The sequence below is a fragment of the Dermacentor silvarum genome, chromosome 5, assembly GCF_013339745.2.
Source record: "Dermacentor silvarum isolate Dsil-2018 chromosome 5, BIME_Dsil_1.4, whole genome shotgun sequence".
NCBI lineage: Eukaryota > Metazoa > Arthropoda > Arachnida > Ixodida > Ixodidae > Dermacentor > Dermacentor silvarum.
In genome coordinates, this window is record NC_051158.1 from 176,804,797 (window position 1) to 176,822,349 (window position 17,553).

At 47.8% G+C, this 17,553-nt stretch overlaps 1 protein-coding gene across 1 annotated transcript in view; it reads right to left on the reverse strand.

Annotated features, from left to right (window-relative positions):
- Positions 1 to 17,553, reverse strand: part of LOC125945819 (WW domain-binding protein 2-like) — a 43,337-nt gene that overhangs the window by 2,402 nt on the left and 23,382 nt on the right. The window contains exons 4-5 of the mRNA XM_049668117.1: positions 7,133 to 7,225; positions 1,360 to 1,506 (exon numbers count right to left, since the gene is read on the reverse strand). Coding sequence (XP_049524074.1) covers positions 1,360 to 1,506; positions 7,133 to 7,225 — 240 coding nt within the window. The remainder of the gene's footprint in view (positions 1 to 1,359; positions 1,507 to 7,132; positions 7,226 to 17,553) is intronic.

Genomic DNA, 17,553 nt, shown 5'->3' on the forward strand with positions numbered 1-17,553 from the left:
ATTGCCGCTGCAAGAGCCATGAGTCACGAGATGGCGAGAATTCCACCTTTCGCTCTGCTTTTGTGCAAAATACAACAGGATTTGCCATTCATTCACTAAATAAAGGCTTGTTGACATAGTAAGCATTTGCTTATTGTTTCTGGATACCCTCGCTAATCACAATCCGCCATTTTTTTTTCGGTCCCGTGAAATCGGGAATTAATGAGGCTACTGTACTTCTAACTGATGAGGCGATCGTCACGAAGTGCTTACATCAGATAGCGACAGCGACAGTGACAACGAAAGCAATGACGCGGTAGGGCAGGCCCTCGCTGGACGCTCTGCAGATGATTCTCCTTCCAAGGCTTCATTTTCGCTGGTGCTACGTTGGAGCACCTGGATGCCTTGGAGAAGGACGACAGCAAGCTTCGCATAAGGCAAGCAAGGCTGACGGACATGGGGTTTCTCCTGCAAGCCAGTGAAGGCGATTTTGCCCCAGCAATTTTTTCGATTTCTCAAACTGAGAGGTGCCCGGCAACCTTCTCGCATTTTTTAAAAAGACTCTTTTGGGGCCCACGAAGCATCATAGCTAGCATGTCACTTGCCGCCTGGTGGCCTCTTTGCAGTTGTAATAGCATGCCATTATGAATGCCGACAGCCTAGCTTGTACATATGATTGTGCAGGAAGCAGAGTTAACAGTTCTAAGTCAACACCCGCATCAAGATGAAGGAAGGTGGTGAGGAGGGGGCACTGGCCCACCCAGCTATATAGTTTTATTACAAAGCTGCGTCATCCCTTATTTGCATTTTTTTCATCAACCCCTTTCGAGGCACTTGAATATTGTAAAGGTGGGTTCAACTGTACAATAATTTGAGAGGACAAACCTTGTCAGTTGAATAAGCGGTTCAATTATATTCCACTGTACTTTTCTCAGAGCATCTCCTATGTAGAACTGTGCATGCTGTACCGCCTTGATGATTGATGTCGAACAGATGTAAAAGTTTCTAGCCAGAGTGCAAACGCCATCGTGTTTTAACATGCACCCCAGGACAGTTATGTACATGATAGTATGTACAGTTGTATACATGATGACATCAAAATCATTTCTCTCCGCTTCCATCATCCAGTACGTATGCAGAACACAACAATCGGTATGGTATGTCATATGTCACGTCGAACAGCTTGCATCAGACACATACCGTTTGTCTTACACAAATGTCGATCTAACCTGGGAACGCATTGCATAATCCGAAACGATGCTGGGTAGCCAGCTCCCGCAAAATGCTTTGCTAACATCGATTCCCACAGTGCATGGGATCTACTTCAATTTTTTTAAAAACAAATAAAATTCAATAAATAAGTAAACTCAACCAGTTTACCTGGAGGTGCATCGGGAACACGTTGTAGGGTACGTTGAAGCCGTAGTCGACACCCTGTCCTGGCGTGTCTGCAGGCGGAGGGGGGCAGTAGTACGGACCCGAGGCGGGAAGTATGGGGAGGAGCCATTCCAGCCGCATGCTGCGACGCTGCAGTGCTAGATGCGACAGCCAGGTGAGACACAGCCATTTTGCAAATGAGGGGAGACGCACTCAGCAATGCCCCATTCACTACCCAACCCCCAATGTGTCCCACAGGGTCACTTCTGTACAGAAACATAAACAAACACAGACACAAACGCAAACCACGAGTAACCACAGGCAAGAAACCACTGCAAGCGGCACAGATGTCAAGTGGGAGTTGCATGACACAAATGCAGTAGGCCCATGTTATCGGCATGGCACCATATAAATACACCAAATTACTTATCTAAATGTGGAAAACACATTGAGATATCATAATCCACGAAAAGAAAAATATTTGTAAAATTTTTCAGCAATAGGGGGGAACACCAGGCAGCAAAACTGGAAGTGGGCTTCACACCAAGCCAGTATAGGCTTCGTTTGGAATTTGTACAGACAGATCTCATCGATGTGAACCATAGTTCACATTTCATTTGCTTTACGTGCGTGTGACACTACTGCAGCCAAAGATATTGAATAGGTCTGCCCTCTGCGCATACTTTCTAAAGATAAAGGGAGTCGCGTGCGAACTCCTCCTCGTCCTGTGTTCTTGCTCTAAACCAACAAATGACCCTTACTGCTGTGATTCAGGGTTGGCCGAAACACATTCAGCCAGAAACTTCACATAATACCGAAACTGAAGAAAAACTAGGCGTGTGTGAAAACAGACTAGCACATTTCTAATCAAATTTAATTAAGAAAAAAAGTTAATTTCAATCTAATCAGAAAGTTTTTCATAAAATTAATGCTTACCAATTTTGGGCAAGAAAACCGGTGATGCACCTGCTAAGGAGTCTCCAAGCATTGTATAACAAGAATGTAGAAAGCTATCAGTAACTCAGGTACATAGAAATCAAGCCATACAGTATGGCCTACTCTTATTAAAAGGCAACACCAAAGTAGCATGCCAGCACGGATTACAAGCTCAGTTCTAGTATGGTATGAGGTCTGGAATATGTTTTTTTTTTTTTATGAATAGAATTTCCGTTGAACAGAATGAAGTGATTTTTTCTCGAAACTAATGAATTAGTGATGCTGATTTTACTGGCTTTTCAACAAAGTTCTCAGTTTAAAGGGATACTAAAGGCAAATATTAAATTAAGCTAAAGATCATAATAGATTAGCGCTCGCGAATCTCTAAGGCATCAATATTATCGCGAACAGAGCCTTAGTAATCAAGAAATTGAGGTAAATACAGGACACGATTAGAGACTCCCCCGGGACATTCAAGCACTTGCCTGAAGACGAAGGCACTCCTCATCTAAATTCTTTGACTATACGGCAGGAATCTGTGTCACCTGATATACAATACACAGGGCCATATAAAAACGAACTGATCAAAGTGGTTTTAAACAACCGGTGCCCCTGGAGCTGATATACAATGCCACTCAAAATGATTTGGAGACCTCACTGAGGCATGCAGAGAATGTGCCCAGTTGGTAGCATAATGTGTATTTCAGCCCACCAGAGATTCGTGTTACCTTCTGGAGGTTTGTGTAGTGCCCACATATTGCCGCTACGGATGTCCCGAGCCAAGAATGCAATGCCTGCTGATGTATGAAGCTCCGTAGATGATGGCATCATGTAAGGAGGCCATGCTGGCCAAAGATTACTGGTATACAACGTAACCATACCCAGACAGGTGCTGAAAGTGCTGCAAAAATCAGTTTTATTGTTTATCACACTTAGTTAATAGGCATCAGCTAATAGTTAATAACACTACTGTGCCAGTTTAATGCAGCATAATGTTTATTATCTGTGGCAGTTGCGAGTGTGCATGGCAGTCCTTACAATAACCTCAAGCCCACTTAGGTACCAGAGTGGACTGTGGCCACAGCTTAGCACAGCAACCTAACAGTTAACTTGTTTATAACGAACCTCCATATAACGAATTCCTGGATTAACGAAGTTTTATATTCCCGCCGCTACTCCATAGAAGCACATGTATTTGAGACCTCTACGTAACGAAGTGGCAGCGGGAGACCCCCTCGATATAACGAATATTCCCCTCTGACAACCTAGAGATTTCGCCCCAAATTTCGTCATATTGCGCGAGCAGCAACCGGAAGCACCTTCTCCGCCACGACGGAATGCGAAGTTGCGTCCGTGCGTTGCGACGCGGGCCTGCATCCCTCGATCTAGCGATCTTGCCGCCGCGGGTGTGACCTTTCCCCCTCCCGTCATCAAGCCTGATCCTGTGCCTTGCTGCAGCTGGCCTAGCCCGCCAAGCCGGCACTCTCTCCTTTTCCGGTTGATGTTGCCGACGCGCGGTACACGCTGTGACATATCACACTCGATGAACGCGGACACGCGCTCTCAAACGCTGTCAAACGCTGGCGGCGTGTGGAAGCGCCGCTGGAGAGCGAGCGAAGTGACCTTCGTGCTGTTGTCTATCGCTCCAACGTAACTGAGCGCCGAGAACACACAGCACGCACAAAGCTACGAGCGCCGACGCACCTACACTGCTATAAACTCTACCCAACGCAGATCACTTTCAAGATACGGCCCGTGCGACCGTGTGCCGCCGCGCATACGCAGTTGATACCAGAGCACAACGCTGCCCGCTATCCCTCCCCCCTCACTCCCTCGCCACTGCCTCGAGCGCAACGGAAGAAGGCGCGCTTCCTCCCGCTTTTCTTGCGCACGATTTAGAGCAGTCGACGCGGTCGCACGTTTTCACTCGCACATACAGCAACGGCGTGCGGCGACTGTGTTATCGTCCTTGGACCTTATACAAAATATCTATGAGCCAAAACCATTTTAGGGCCACAACGTGTCATAGACACCACCTTTATATAGCAAATACGGATCTCAAGGGCCATAGTTTAGCTGCGGAAACCGAAAATACTCATAGTTGTCGCCCCCGGCACTTTGGGCAGCACAATGCCATCGTCAAGCTACCAAGCCAAGCGACATGAAAAGTCAAAATGGCCGCTCGGGCCGGCGCGGAGAGGCAGTTCGCAACGTATCATGCTGAACGGTCCCACAGTTGGGACGCAACAGCAGGGTTACCATTGCATTGGGTTCTATGGGAGCGTGCCGGGACCGGCCGAAAACGACTCCTAACAGCTGGGAAAACGCAGCACCCGGGAACGTAACAGCGGGGTTCTGCTGCAACACTATACGACGCTACGATGCAATCGTGACGCTCGCTCTTTGTTTCCGATGCCTCGCGCTTGTGCGAACACGGACGCGCGTCCACGCATCGGTACCTGGTGTGACATTCCAAGGATCAGTGCCTCGACGAAAATGGAAAACGGGTTGCGCGTCACAATTAAGGGCACGTTAGAATCGAGTAAATACGGTAAGTGTTTCTTTTTCGAATTTTTGTGAGAAACCTGCATATAACGAAATTCGGGAATTTGTCAATTCGTTGTATCCAGGTTACTGTAGATAGTAAAGTTATGAAGAGCCTCTTCATTTGCAAGCTAACACAACTAAATAGATATAAAAAATGTCGCAGTTTCGGCCGAAAGGCGAAGCATCGATTGCGATAGTGTCCATATCGCAATAAAACAAAGCTTCGTCGTGCGACTCTGATGTACAAGAATGAGGATGTATTTTTAAACTACCTACCTACCCTACTACCCACCTACCTACCTACCATACCTACCTACCTACCTACCCTACCTACCCTACCTACCTACCTACCTACCTCTACTACCTACCTACCCTACCTACCTACCTATCCTACCTACCTACCCTACCCTACCTACCTACCTACCTACCGACCTACCTACCATACCTACCCACCTCCTACCTACCTACCTACCTACCTACACCTACCTACCTACCTACCTACCCTACCTACCTACCTACCTACCTACCTACCTACCTACCTACCTACCCTACCTATCCTACCTACCTACCTACCCTACCACCTACCTACCTACCTACCTACCTACCTCACTACCTACCTACCTACCTACCTACCTACCTACCTACCTACCTACCTACCTACCTACCTACCTACCTACCTACCTGACCTACCTACCTACCTACCTACCTACCTACCTACCTACTACCACCTACCTACCTACCTACTACCTACCTACCTACCTACTACCTACCTACCTACCTACCTACCTACCTACCTACCAACCACTACCTACCTACCTACCTACCTACCTACCTACCTACCCTACCTACCTACCTACCTTACCTACATACCTACCTACCTACCTACCTAAATACCTACCTACCTACCTACCTACCTACCTACCTACCTCCTACCTACCTACCTCACCACCTACCTACCTACCACTACCTACCTACCTACCTACCTACCTACCTACCTACCTACCTACCTACACCTACCACCTACCTACCCCTACCTACCTAACTACCTACCTACCTACCTACCTACCTACCTACCTACCTACCTACCTACTATCTATCTATCTATCTATCTATCTATCTATCTATCTATCTATCTAGACGCCTACGTCCCTTGTGCTCTCGTGGTCGTTTCGTCAACTTGGTATGTAATAAACGGGCCATACTAGACAAGAGTATATGATGAATAGTAATGGTATGTCATTACATGAATGTCCTGACATGCGTGTCATGTTGGTCATGAAACAGCTGCTACGTATTGGTGCTGTCATGGTCCTTCCGTAACTTGGTAGGTACCAAAATTGGCATAGTATGACAAGAACGTATTATGAACATAAGTGATAGGTCATGACATAAATGTCATGATGTGCGTATCATGTAGGTCAAGACAATGACTCGGTGAAAAAATTTTATTCAAGAACCACTGAAATGGGTTCGGATGTGGATCCTAAGTGAAGGAAACACTAAAGAATGCTGGTAGAAGTCAGTCATGAGCATGACTCAGCATAAATGACAATGAATCAGCAAAAAAAGATTACCCCTCAAAAACCACTGGAATGGGGTCTGAAGTGGGTACTAAGTGAAGGAATCACTGAAAGATGATTGTAGAAGTCATAGTCATGACCATGACTCAGCAAAAATGAGAATCACTTACCGAAAAAGATTAACACTCAAAACCAATGGAATGGGTTCGGATGTGGTACTAAATGAAGGAAAGGCTAAAGGTTGATGGTCTCTTGGGTGTAGCTAAAAGGACTCCTGAGGAGTCATGACATGAATATCATGACATGCGTGTCATGTAGGTTATGAAAGAGACACCCACGTCTTAGTGCTCTCATGGTCGTTTTGTGAACTTGGTAGGCTTCCCGCACACTGCTTCGCATAACATCGATTCGCACAGGGCGTGGGATCTGCGGGCTTTTATTTATTTTCCCATCTTTTATGGAATTAACGAAACCCTGACATAATGAAATTCTCGATATAATGAAGTTTTTCGCTGCAAGTACAACTTCGTTATATCGAGCTTTGGCTGTATCATAATTTCTCTCTTTTTGTATACAAGAAGTGGCTTTCTTTAGCATTTGTTTCTTTTGTTCTCTTTAAATTTCCCAGTGGCATAACTGAGTAGTACCTGCACTACCCTAGCTTTAACAGTTTGCACATGCACTTCCCATTAATAAAATTTTAGTGCACACTCCACGCATCTTTTCGAAGCCATGAGAACAGTCCAGTGGAGCAGCAGAGGGGCGGTGCTCACCGATCTTGCCGGCCTCCATCATGGCCTGGCCAAACTCGATGGCGCCGCCCTTCATGAACTTCAGCTTGAAGGCGCATTTACCCGTCCAGTTCCCTGCAGACACAGAGGAAGACATCAGTCTATGTGCAGCGTTGCTTTCTTCAAGCACATGATCATCTCACACATATCAATGGCTGCTGCACACATCATCACGCATGCGTTTTGACAGACACAAAAGACAGTGGTAAAGCTGGCCATTACTTGCGTGTTCTAGTCATGCATTGTTTGTGGCCTGAAAGAAACTGGTGCAACGTGGCTCTACTCCAGCAAATGCTGTTGCTACACAATGTGACGCCCGTGCTTGTCATGTCAAAGAGCTAGATGGTGTCGGCATGAGAGATCTATGCGCGTGAGTGCGCTAAATTGCTAAAGCACTGGGGTGTCCTGCTGAGAGGCCGAGGTTTAATCCAGCATCAGGCATGGTTTTCAGTTTTTAAATGCGAAGCACTTCTTGGCAAACATTTGCCACTTCGACAGTATCTATCTATCTATCTATCTAGCCGTCTACGTCTTGGTGCTCTCACGGTCATTTCGTTAACTTGGTGTGTACCAAAATTGGCATAGTATGACAAGAGTATATGATGAACATAAATGATAGATCATGACATGAATGTCATGTAGGTCACGAAACAGCCGGCTTCATCTTGGTGCTCTCATGGTCGTTTCGTTAACTTGGTATGTAACTGGAATGGGTTCGCCCATGGGTACTAAGTGAAGGAAACACTAAAGGACGATAATAGCAGTCATAGTCATGAGCACGACTAAGCAAAAATGGCAATGATTCCTTGAAAAGATATTAACACTCAAAATCCACTAAAATGAATTCGGACATAAATGATAGGTCATGACATGAATGTCATGACCTGCATGTCATGTAGGTCATGAAACAGTCGCCTACGTCTTGGTGCTCTCATGGTCATTCCGTTAACTTGGTCGGCTCCCTGCACTCTGCTTCGCATAACATCAATTCCCACACGGCGTGGGATGTGCCGGCTTTTTTTTTTTTGTAAGAGGCTCAAATAGATACAAGACAGGAACCTGCCTGCCTACTGCAATGGGCCTAGAATGAGACAATGTTTTGCATTGATAATTTATTCAAAGATAATTTTAAGAAATTTTAGACTTTATCCTCATGAATAAAGGTAAAATTAGACGTTCCACAAGGCCCTGTGTTAGGGACAATCTTGTTTCTAATTTATGTTAACGATACTAGTAACCACTTGTCTTCACCAATCAGACTATTCACAAACGATTGCGTAGTACACTGGCAGATTGCTAATACTGGCGATGGGAGTGCACTGCAATCTGACATCAATCAAATACAGTGCAGTCCACATATAACGATACCACATATAACGATATATCGGCTATAACGATGAGTTGACCTAAGAGTATCAACTTATGCATTGGGGCTATGAGAAAAAAAAAACGTATATAACGATATATTATTCACCACATATCGGATATAACGATTGAAATTTTGCTTCTGGGCAGTGCTTTTCATGCAGAATAATTGTGAAAATTGCGTTCCTACGTTGCCCTTAACCGAGACGGGGCGAAAAGTTTGCCTACGCGAATTCGTATCTGCCACCATTACCGCGCAGCGCATCCCGCCTGCGCGCCGATTGCGAAAGCCCCGGAGAGCATCGCAAGTTGGTGAGCGTGCACAAGATGGCGCCAGCTGCTTCACCCCCGCGTCCCCGGCGGTCGCGCGAGCAGAGGGTGGAAGAAAGGCGATAAGCGAAGGCAACGCCTCCTCTGGCGAGGTGCGCCTGCGCTCCCTGCCGCGCTCTCTCTCAACGGAAGCAGCGGCAGGTGCACCCCTTAAGACGAAACTAATTTTGCAAGAGGGGGGAGAAAGCGATAAGCAAGCGGCGCCTGCGCGGCCTATGCACCGCGGAAGCAGCGGGAGGTGCGCCGTCAAAGCGCAAAGCTGCGTCTCTCGAGACGAAGCTGCAAATTTTGCAAGACTTGAAGTACGAGCTCGCGCAGTGGATGATATGACGATTATGAAATACGGGAGCACCACGATCATGAAGGCTAGAAGCAGTGTCCATGCCGATCAACGGAAAAGGCGGGCTTCGTGCGCCACGACGAAAACCCCATGGGCGAAACCAACACGGTGGTGTCCGATCTCTGGGAGCACGTCGCTACTGACGATGAAATAGGTGGTGCTTCGATGGAGGAGCTGAGTGAAAATAGTGCTGCCTCGTTCTGCGAAGAGAACTCCGACGGGGGCGATCGTTGTCGCCACAGACGGCGGCGTTGTGCGACGGAGGCGATGACAGCAGCAGCAGTGACAACGAGACTGACAACTGCCCGCCTTTGACACCGACCCCGAGGTTCAACCAAAGTGCAACATTATCGATCGAGTCGCTCATTGAATTCATGCGCGCTAAATTATAGCCGCCAGTGTTCGCGCAGCAGATGGACGTGATGCACACGGCGGTTGTGACTCCGAAACTTCCGCGAAAGCAAGTGCAGATTTTTATTTCAGCATGCCTAACGATTGAGACGCTATTTAGAGGTATGAATAAAAGTTTCATTTTTCACGGCCTACTTTCTACAACGTCGATTTTTTTATCGCAAGTGTCAGTTTCGGTTTCAGGACTGCAAAGGTATATTCGGCATTTTTTTTTTCGCAGTCCAGATATAGCGATAATCGGGTATAATGATCGGATTTCTCGTTTTTCTCGATATCGTTATAAGTGGACTGCACTGTAGCGCACTGCTTCCAACAACGGCAGATGGAAATAAATGTCTCAAAAATGAAGTATATAAAATTTACAAAGTCTAGCATCCCCGAGCCGCACTATTACGTAATTAACAATGTGGCAGTCGAAAATGAATCTACACTAACACATTTAGGCATCTTTCTTCTAACCTCTCATGGAATGCGCATGTTGATGCAGTAACCAATAAGGCGTCAAAAGCACTAGGACTTATTAAACATAACTTGCACTCTGCCAACCCGTCTGCAAACTTCTTGCCTACGTAACCTTAGTTTGCTCGAAAATAGAATACGCCGCCCTTATTTGGAACCCTAATCAGCTATACCTAATCAACAAACTTGGACCATTTAACATGAAGCAGCGTGCTTTATCACAGGAAAATAGTCACGCTTCCATAGTGTGACAGCTATCATAGCCTCATTGGATCTACCCACACTAGAAAAGCGAAGCCTTATTGCGCTACTCTCGCACTTTCACAGACTTTATTTTAGTGATTCGCCGTTTATACATTCACACATCAGACCAGCCCATCTCATTTTTCTGTGCTTGGATCACGTATATAAAATACAATCCATGTTTGCGCGCCCTAACTACCTTCGAAACTCAGCACTGTTTCTTACACTTTATCATAGAATTTATCGCAGCTGCCAAGCGATGTTGTAACTGTGCGCGATCATGACTCATTTGTTATTGCATTAAAACGCCTGTTCAATGTAAAGTTGTAATTAAGCTATATTTTCCTGAAAACTTTTTATTTAAAGAAGTCTTGAGGCTCGACTCTTCCAAGCCGATGCCTTGTTTTTATAATATGTATAATGTCATGTCACACCATTCCTAACACTTGTACTGTCATATATATGTTGTACAGTGTAGACCGCTTATAACGTAAGTCACCGGAGTCGTGAATATCCACACTATAAGCGGTACCACACTATAACCAAAGCAACAATTTTCAAGGCCCGCACATATGCAAAACATGTGCACCGAGCCGCCACACGTATGCGACAGTCAAGGAATGCGGCTAGAATGTTTGCATTCAATTTACAGTCGAATCTCGTTAATTCGAACCAAATCACGCGGTGGCGCCTCCGACCGGCATTGCTCTGGCACCGACATAGAGTAAAATCTTAGGAGAGACCCCTCAATGTCTCGCGCGAACGCAAAAAAAAAAAGAATGAGAAAAAAACGTAGCCACGCGTAGAAAATGGCAGTGAACCCTTCTTTCTCCTTTATGCTTCCTCTACTTTCAAGTCACGTGTTGACCTTGCACGCTGCGGCTACGGCGCAGAGCGAAGCAGCAGTGCTGTCCCAGGCCGGCCAACGAAACTGCCCCCACGCCGGCAAACGCCCGCTTCCCAATAACGGTAGAAAACGAAACTTCGGGGAGCTGGCACCGGGCCGGCTGAAGCGGCGGCGCCTGCATGGCGGCGGGCACGCACGGTGACAGTCGAAAGTGAGGGAGCTACGAGGAAGGGCGAGGGGAACCACCGAAGCGGCGGAGTTGCTGAGGCGACAACCGCTTCCCTGTCGCCCTCCTCCCTCACATTCCACGGTCTCCACGTGCGCCCCTCGCCGTGCGTGCTGTGCCGGCGCCGCCCGCTCCCTAAAGTTTCGTTACTGCCGTTATCTTGAAGCGAGCGTTGGCTGGCGTTGGCAATTTCGTGACCCTCGCTCGCTATGCGCGCCGTGATATTTCCCGACTTGCACTCAAGATTCTGGTTTCAGCCTCACTGGCTGTTCGTTCGCACCACGTGCCCTTCTCCTCCACTTCGTCTCTCTTTCTTCCTCGAGCACTCCTTGGAGCGCCCGTTTGAGGGGAGCGTTCGCCGTCTCCGCTGACTTCCGTACTCCCAGGCGGCCGCATTGTAACCGGTTTTTCGTTTCCCGCAACTGCACTATAAGCAATACATGTATACATAGAGTGCTATGGGAAAATTAACAGGAGTCTGAAAAGACTGCACTATATCCGGTCCTGCACTATAAGCGGTTACGTTATAAGTGGTCTATACTGTATTTTGTATTACAGTATAGACCACTTATAATGTACCGTATTTACTCGCATAATGATCGCACTCGCGTAATGATCGCACCCCTAAATTTTGTCGTAAAAATTCGATTTTTTTTTCCCCGCGTAATGATCGCACCCCGAACTTGCCGCAGCGATATGTCGTGTGCCAAGTCTAGCTGATGATCATCATGTTTACCATCTGTCGAACGTTACGTAAATAACTCTTCAAGACTCACCAAGTGAACTGCACACACCAAACAGATTCCCAATTTTTGCCAACCCTTGGCGGAAACGTTCCGTATTAGCATAGCAGTAAACACAAATGCCGTAGTTTTCACGACATGCCTGCCATGTGTTTCTACATCTGTGGCAGCTGAACGCGCCCATCTCTGTTTCTGTCCTCTAAAAGCGGACATGGCTATGCTGTTGCCGCAAATTTACCGATTTAAACGAAATAATTCATTATTTCGACGGAAGAAACTGTTTTCACGCGCGTGACGCACTCATGACCTCCATGACTCACGAGGAAAAACGCGATCGCTTAGCTCCGTCAGCCGCCATGTTTGTTTTGATCACGTGGTTTTGATATCCCGCAGTGTTACAGCGGCAGCCGCCTGTTGGTTGACTTGTTGTCATCCCGCAGCAACAAGCTGCCGACGTGTTCCCATAATTCCTGAAAAAGCCGCGTCTTTTCACCATTCCGTAGCGTGGTGGCGTGCTTTGGTGTTGCTTGTTGGAGTGCCGGTTCACGATGGGGCGATACGCGAGTTTCACTGCCGCGTTTAAGCTGAAGGCGGTTGATTACGCGCTCGAGCACGGCAACCGCGCTGCCGGCAGGCATTTCGGCGTCGACGAAATCAGAATTAGGTACTGGAAAAATCAGCGTGAGAAGCTCATGGCTACCAACAGCACGCGCTGGGCTTTCCGCGGACCGAAAACTGGCAAGTTCCCTCACGTTGAGAAGGCAGTCCTAGAATACGTGAAGGACATGCGCAAAGACGGTTGTGCAGTGTCGTTAGAAATGATACAGACGCAGGCACGCACAATTTCCCGGAGGCTGGGAATTGCCACAAAGGACTTCCGCGCTAGTTCCGGCTGGACGACACGCTTCATGCGGCGAAACGGACTATCACTGAGGCGGCGGACGTCGTTGTGCCAGCGACTCCCATCCGCGTACGAAGACAAAGTCATCGACTTCCACAGATTTGTGACGAGAATACGCGAGAAGAACAGCTTCCTGTTGTCACAAATAGGCAACGTGGACCAAACACCTTTGACATTCGACATGCCTCGAAGCACTACCGTCAACGAAAAAGGTGCTCGTAGTGTCCTTGTAAAAACGTGTGGTGCGGAGAAGCAGCGATGCACCGTGATGCTCGCAGTGACGGCAGACGGGCGGAAGCTGCCGCCATATGTTATTCTAAAGCGGAAAACTATTCCGAAGGGAAAGTTTCCACGTGGGATCCACATCCGCGCTCAAGAGAAAGGGTGTATGACGGCGGAAATCATGGTAGACTGGATTAGAACGGTCTGGGGACGAAGAGCAGGAGCGCTTCTGCTTCCTTCACAGCTTGTGCTGGATAGCTTTCGAGGCCATCTTGTCGACAGTGTCCGTGTTGAACTTAAGGAGCGGCGCACGGAGCTTGCAGTGATCCCTGGGGGTCTAACGTCGCTGCTACAGCCTCTGGACGTATCACTGAACAAACCGTTCAAGGACAACGTTCGGAGGCTGTACGCAGAGTGGATGGCGGCGGGCGACCATGATTTCACATCAAGCAGGAAAATCAGGAGACCGTCCGTGGAAGTCCTCTGCTCATGGATTGTCGAAGCGTGGAGTAGCATCTCCGACGAGGTGGTCGCCAACAGCTTCAAGAAGACAGGCATATCAAACGCGCTCGACGGAACGGAAGATAACCTTCTGTGGGACTGCGATGACACTGCCGGTTCTGACAAGGAATCGAGCGGCGACGACACTGACGCCAGTGATGCTTCAGACTCTGAATGAAAGTTAGGGGGTCAGTGAATGAAAAAAATTAAAGGGCAATATGCAATGCATGTAGTTCCTGCGTAATGTGTGCGTTTATTACAAAGGTAAGCCTTACTCTACTTTTATTTTGGTTATGTTCATGATAGCTACCGTAAGAATTCTGATACGCGACTTGTTTGCGTTTTCGGTGCTCAAAATATTATTTCGCGGAAAATTTACCCCGCGTAATGATCGCACCCCGAAATTTGCGTCAATTTAAAAAAAAAAAAGTGCGATCATTATGCGAGTAAATACGGTAACCGCTTATAGTGCAGGACCAAATATACAGTCTTTTCAGACTCCCGTAAATTTTCCCATAGTACTCCATGTATACACGTATCGCTTATAGTGCAGTTGCGGGAAACGAAATACCGGTTACAGTGCGGCTGCCTGGGAGTACGGAAGTCAGCAGAGATGGCGAATGCTTCCCTCAAGCCACAAATACCATATTTACTTGAATCCAATGCGCACTTTTTTCCAATAAAACAGGTCCAAAAATTGTGTGCGCATTAAAATCGAGTACGACCCTAAATCTGCGTCACCATATAGCCGTCGGCATTTCAAAATGGCCGCCTCGCACGCGCGTCGAGCCTAGCTACCTCCTCCATGTGCTGCAGTACACGTGCTTAGGCAATAGTCTACTGTCTGTCTTCACATTCTCTGCGTCTGCTTTATCAGCATGAAGTACCAAGTTCATCATGATCCTGCATTTAAAAGGAAAGTGATCATGTGTGCGGAGACGAATGGAAATCGGGCCGCATCATGGGTGTTCGGAGAATCCGAAACTTGCATTCGGGACTGACACAAACAGAAGGAGAGGATTTTCGCCAGCAAAGCAATGCAGAAGTTTCAGTTGACCGAAGCAGGATGTAATCTGCAACGATCCACTTCAGCAATACAATCGCGTTGGCCCTATCTTGAAAGCAATCTGCGAAGGGGAAAGTCCACCACGTGCCGTGTTTTCGCCGCTTATAGGTCGTGTTGAAGCGAGAGGCATGATAGCACGTGGGTCAATTCGCTCGCCGCGCTTCGTCACTCGAGCGTTTTGACAGTTCGTTTCCGCGGTGAACGAGCAAGATGTGTTCATGTTTGCTTGTGTGCGCGTGACACCGTGCTTGTTAATTTATTTAATAAGCGAATACACAACCTAGAGCACGGTGACAGCGACGGCAGAAATGTGCCTGGAGTGTCCATTATTGCAATAAAATAGTTGTTTTGGTTATAGTGCGGTACCGCTTATAGTGTGGATATTCGCAACTCCGGCGACTTACGTTATACGCGGTCTACACTGTACATTGCACTGTATTGTATCTTCATGTTGCAAGCGAACTTGTGCTTTTTATTTTTAGTTTGTGAACGTAACTCCAATGTATTAAAATCACCCCGCCTATTTAATGCCCGCAAGGGCCCTTAGGGTATATGAATAAATAATGTTGAGGCATCCTTAACCACTATGTCCAAGCACCTTTAGTCACAATTCACTAGACGGAAGAATGATTATTTGAAAGAATTAGTGGTGGAAGTTGAATTCAATTATTGTTTGTTTGTTCCATGACAGCCTTATTTGTTCTTATTGTTCCATGACAATAACGCAAGGCCGCACACTGCTCTCAGCGTGACAAAATTTCTCGCCAAGCACAGCATTACTGTACTTCCTCATCCGCCATACTCGCCTGACCTCTCTCCATGCGATTTTTTCCTGTTTCCTCGTGTGAAAAGAGCCTTAAAAGGTCACTGGATGGGGAGCGTGGAGGCCATTCAAGACGCCGTCATGACAAAGGATCTGACAGCTCTGCCAAAAGATGCATTTTCCAAATGTTTCCAAGATCTCAAGAAGCGTTGGAAGCTGTGTATAGGCTGCAAGGGAAACTATTTTGAAGAGGTGCTGCACAAATTATTTCAATGTTTAATGCATTTTTTTAATTGACTCAGTCTCGGAACTTTATGGACAAAGGTTGTAGCAACTGCACGCGTCCACTAGCCCGGTGACAGCAGCGGATACCTATCGGCGGGACGGTACAACTTCAAGAAAGAAAAGGTTTTCTCTATGGTTGCTAAACTGGCACTTCGCGGGAAATCCGAAATGAGCGAGTGACGTGCGAAAGTAGATCACCGTGGTTAGGAGAGAGCGTGGGGAAGATGGCAGCGCTTCGACGGAGCCAATACAGCGCTGCGGCGCTGCGTGCAGACGCTGTTCTTTTTTGGTTGCTCGTGTTCTTCTTCTTTCTGCGGTTTTACGTGCCAAAACCAGTTTTGATTATGAGGCACGCCGTAGTGGAGGGCTCCGGATTAATTTCGGTTGCTCGTGTTATCAGCATCTTTTTTGTCTGCGCAAGCTCTCGCCTGCGTTCTAACTGAGGTTGCGTCGTCCCGCCAATAGGTATCTGCTGCCGTCACCGGGACTGCCGAACCGCAGCGATGGCCTAGCGGTAGAGCATCCGCCTCGTATACGGGAGGTACCGAGTTCAAATCCCGGTGCCGCCGGGAACCCATCGGTTTTTGTAATGGGTAGAGATGTCCCCTGGCCTGGTGCTCGGCTGTTGTGGGGGTCCACATCTCGAAAGAGGGCCCAATAGATATTTCAGCTCTTGTCTCTGGGCGCCTCTTGTCCAACCACAGACGGCCTTGTAGACGAGCATCCGCCGCGGCTGTGGGAGGCAAGTGCTGCCGCCGGGTACCTACCGGTAAAATAGGTACAAGCGCGCTCCCGGCCTGGTGCTCGGCCGTTATGGGACCTGAACGCTTGGAAAGGGGTGTTTGACCTCAACCCGAAGGTGCCCCCACCTCAATAGGTGCTTGGGGCGCCACATGGGAAATGACCGCCATGGGAGCGGCCCAGACATCACTTGTTTTCCGTGCTCACGTTGGTTTCGACGGGAATTCAGGGCGCAGGCTCCTTTCCCAAGCGTATCACCCCTGAAGGAAGCCGAACGCCAGGCCGGGGTACGCTTGTACCCTTTTGAACCAGTGGGTGCCCGGCGGCGGTGGGAATCGAACCCACAACCTCCCGCAGCCGAGGCGGGCGTTCTACCACTAGGCATCTTTCTTGTCTGCGCAAGCTCTCGCCTGCGTTCTAACTGAGGTTGCGCTGTCCCGCCAATAGGTATTTGCTGCCGTCACCGGGACGATGGACGCGCGCCGTTGCTACTTGATCTGGTCGATCGTGTCTCGCAAGCAAGCCAAGAAGTGTCCCCACCTAAAGAGTATACCGGGTGCGTGAGGTATTTGAGAACACTATTCCTTATCGTCATAGACACCAGCAGGCTCATCATATCTATCTAGGCGTGTGAGCGCACGCTCGGAAGAGCGTGCGCTCACAAAACCTTATGCGTCGGCTCGTTCTCAATAGAAAAAACAATCCCCTTCGAAGTTTTCTCCTTCGGCGCTGTCTCTGGCTTTGCGCACCCATGCGCCACGAGGTCCGCTTTCCACGCCTTGTCGCCAGCTAGCCTGCTGTTCCCGCTGCCATGAAGGATATAGAGAAATGGAAGAATCCCTAGATCTTGGAATAAGTTTTTAATAATTATAATAAGAATGAATAAGATTTCAGTAATTGGTAGTACTGAGGGATTCTTAACATGACACGGAAGCTGAATAACGATCATTATTCTGAAAG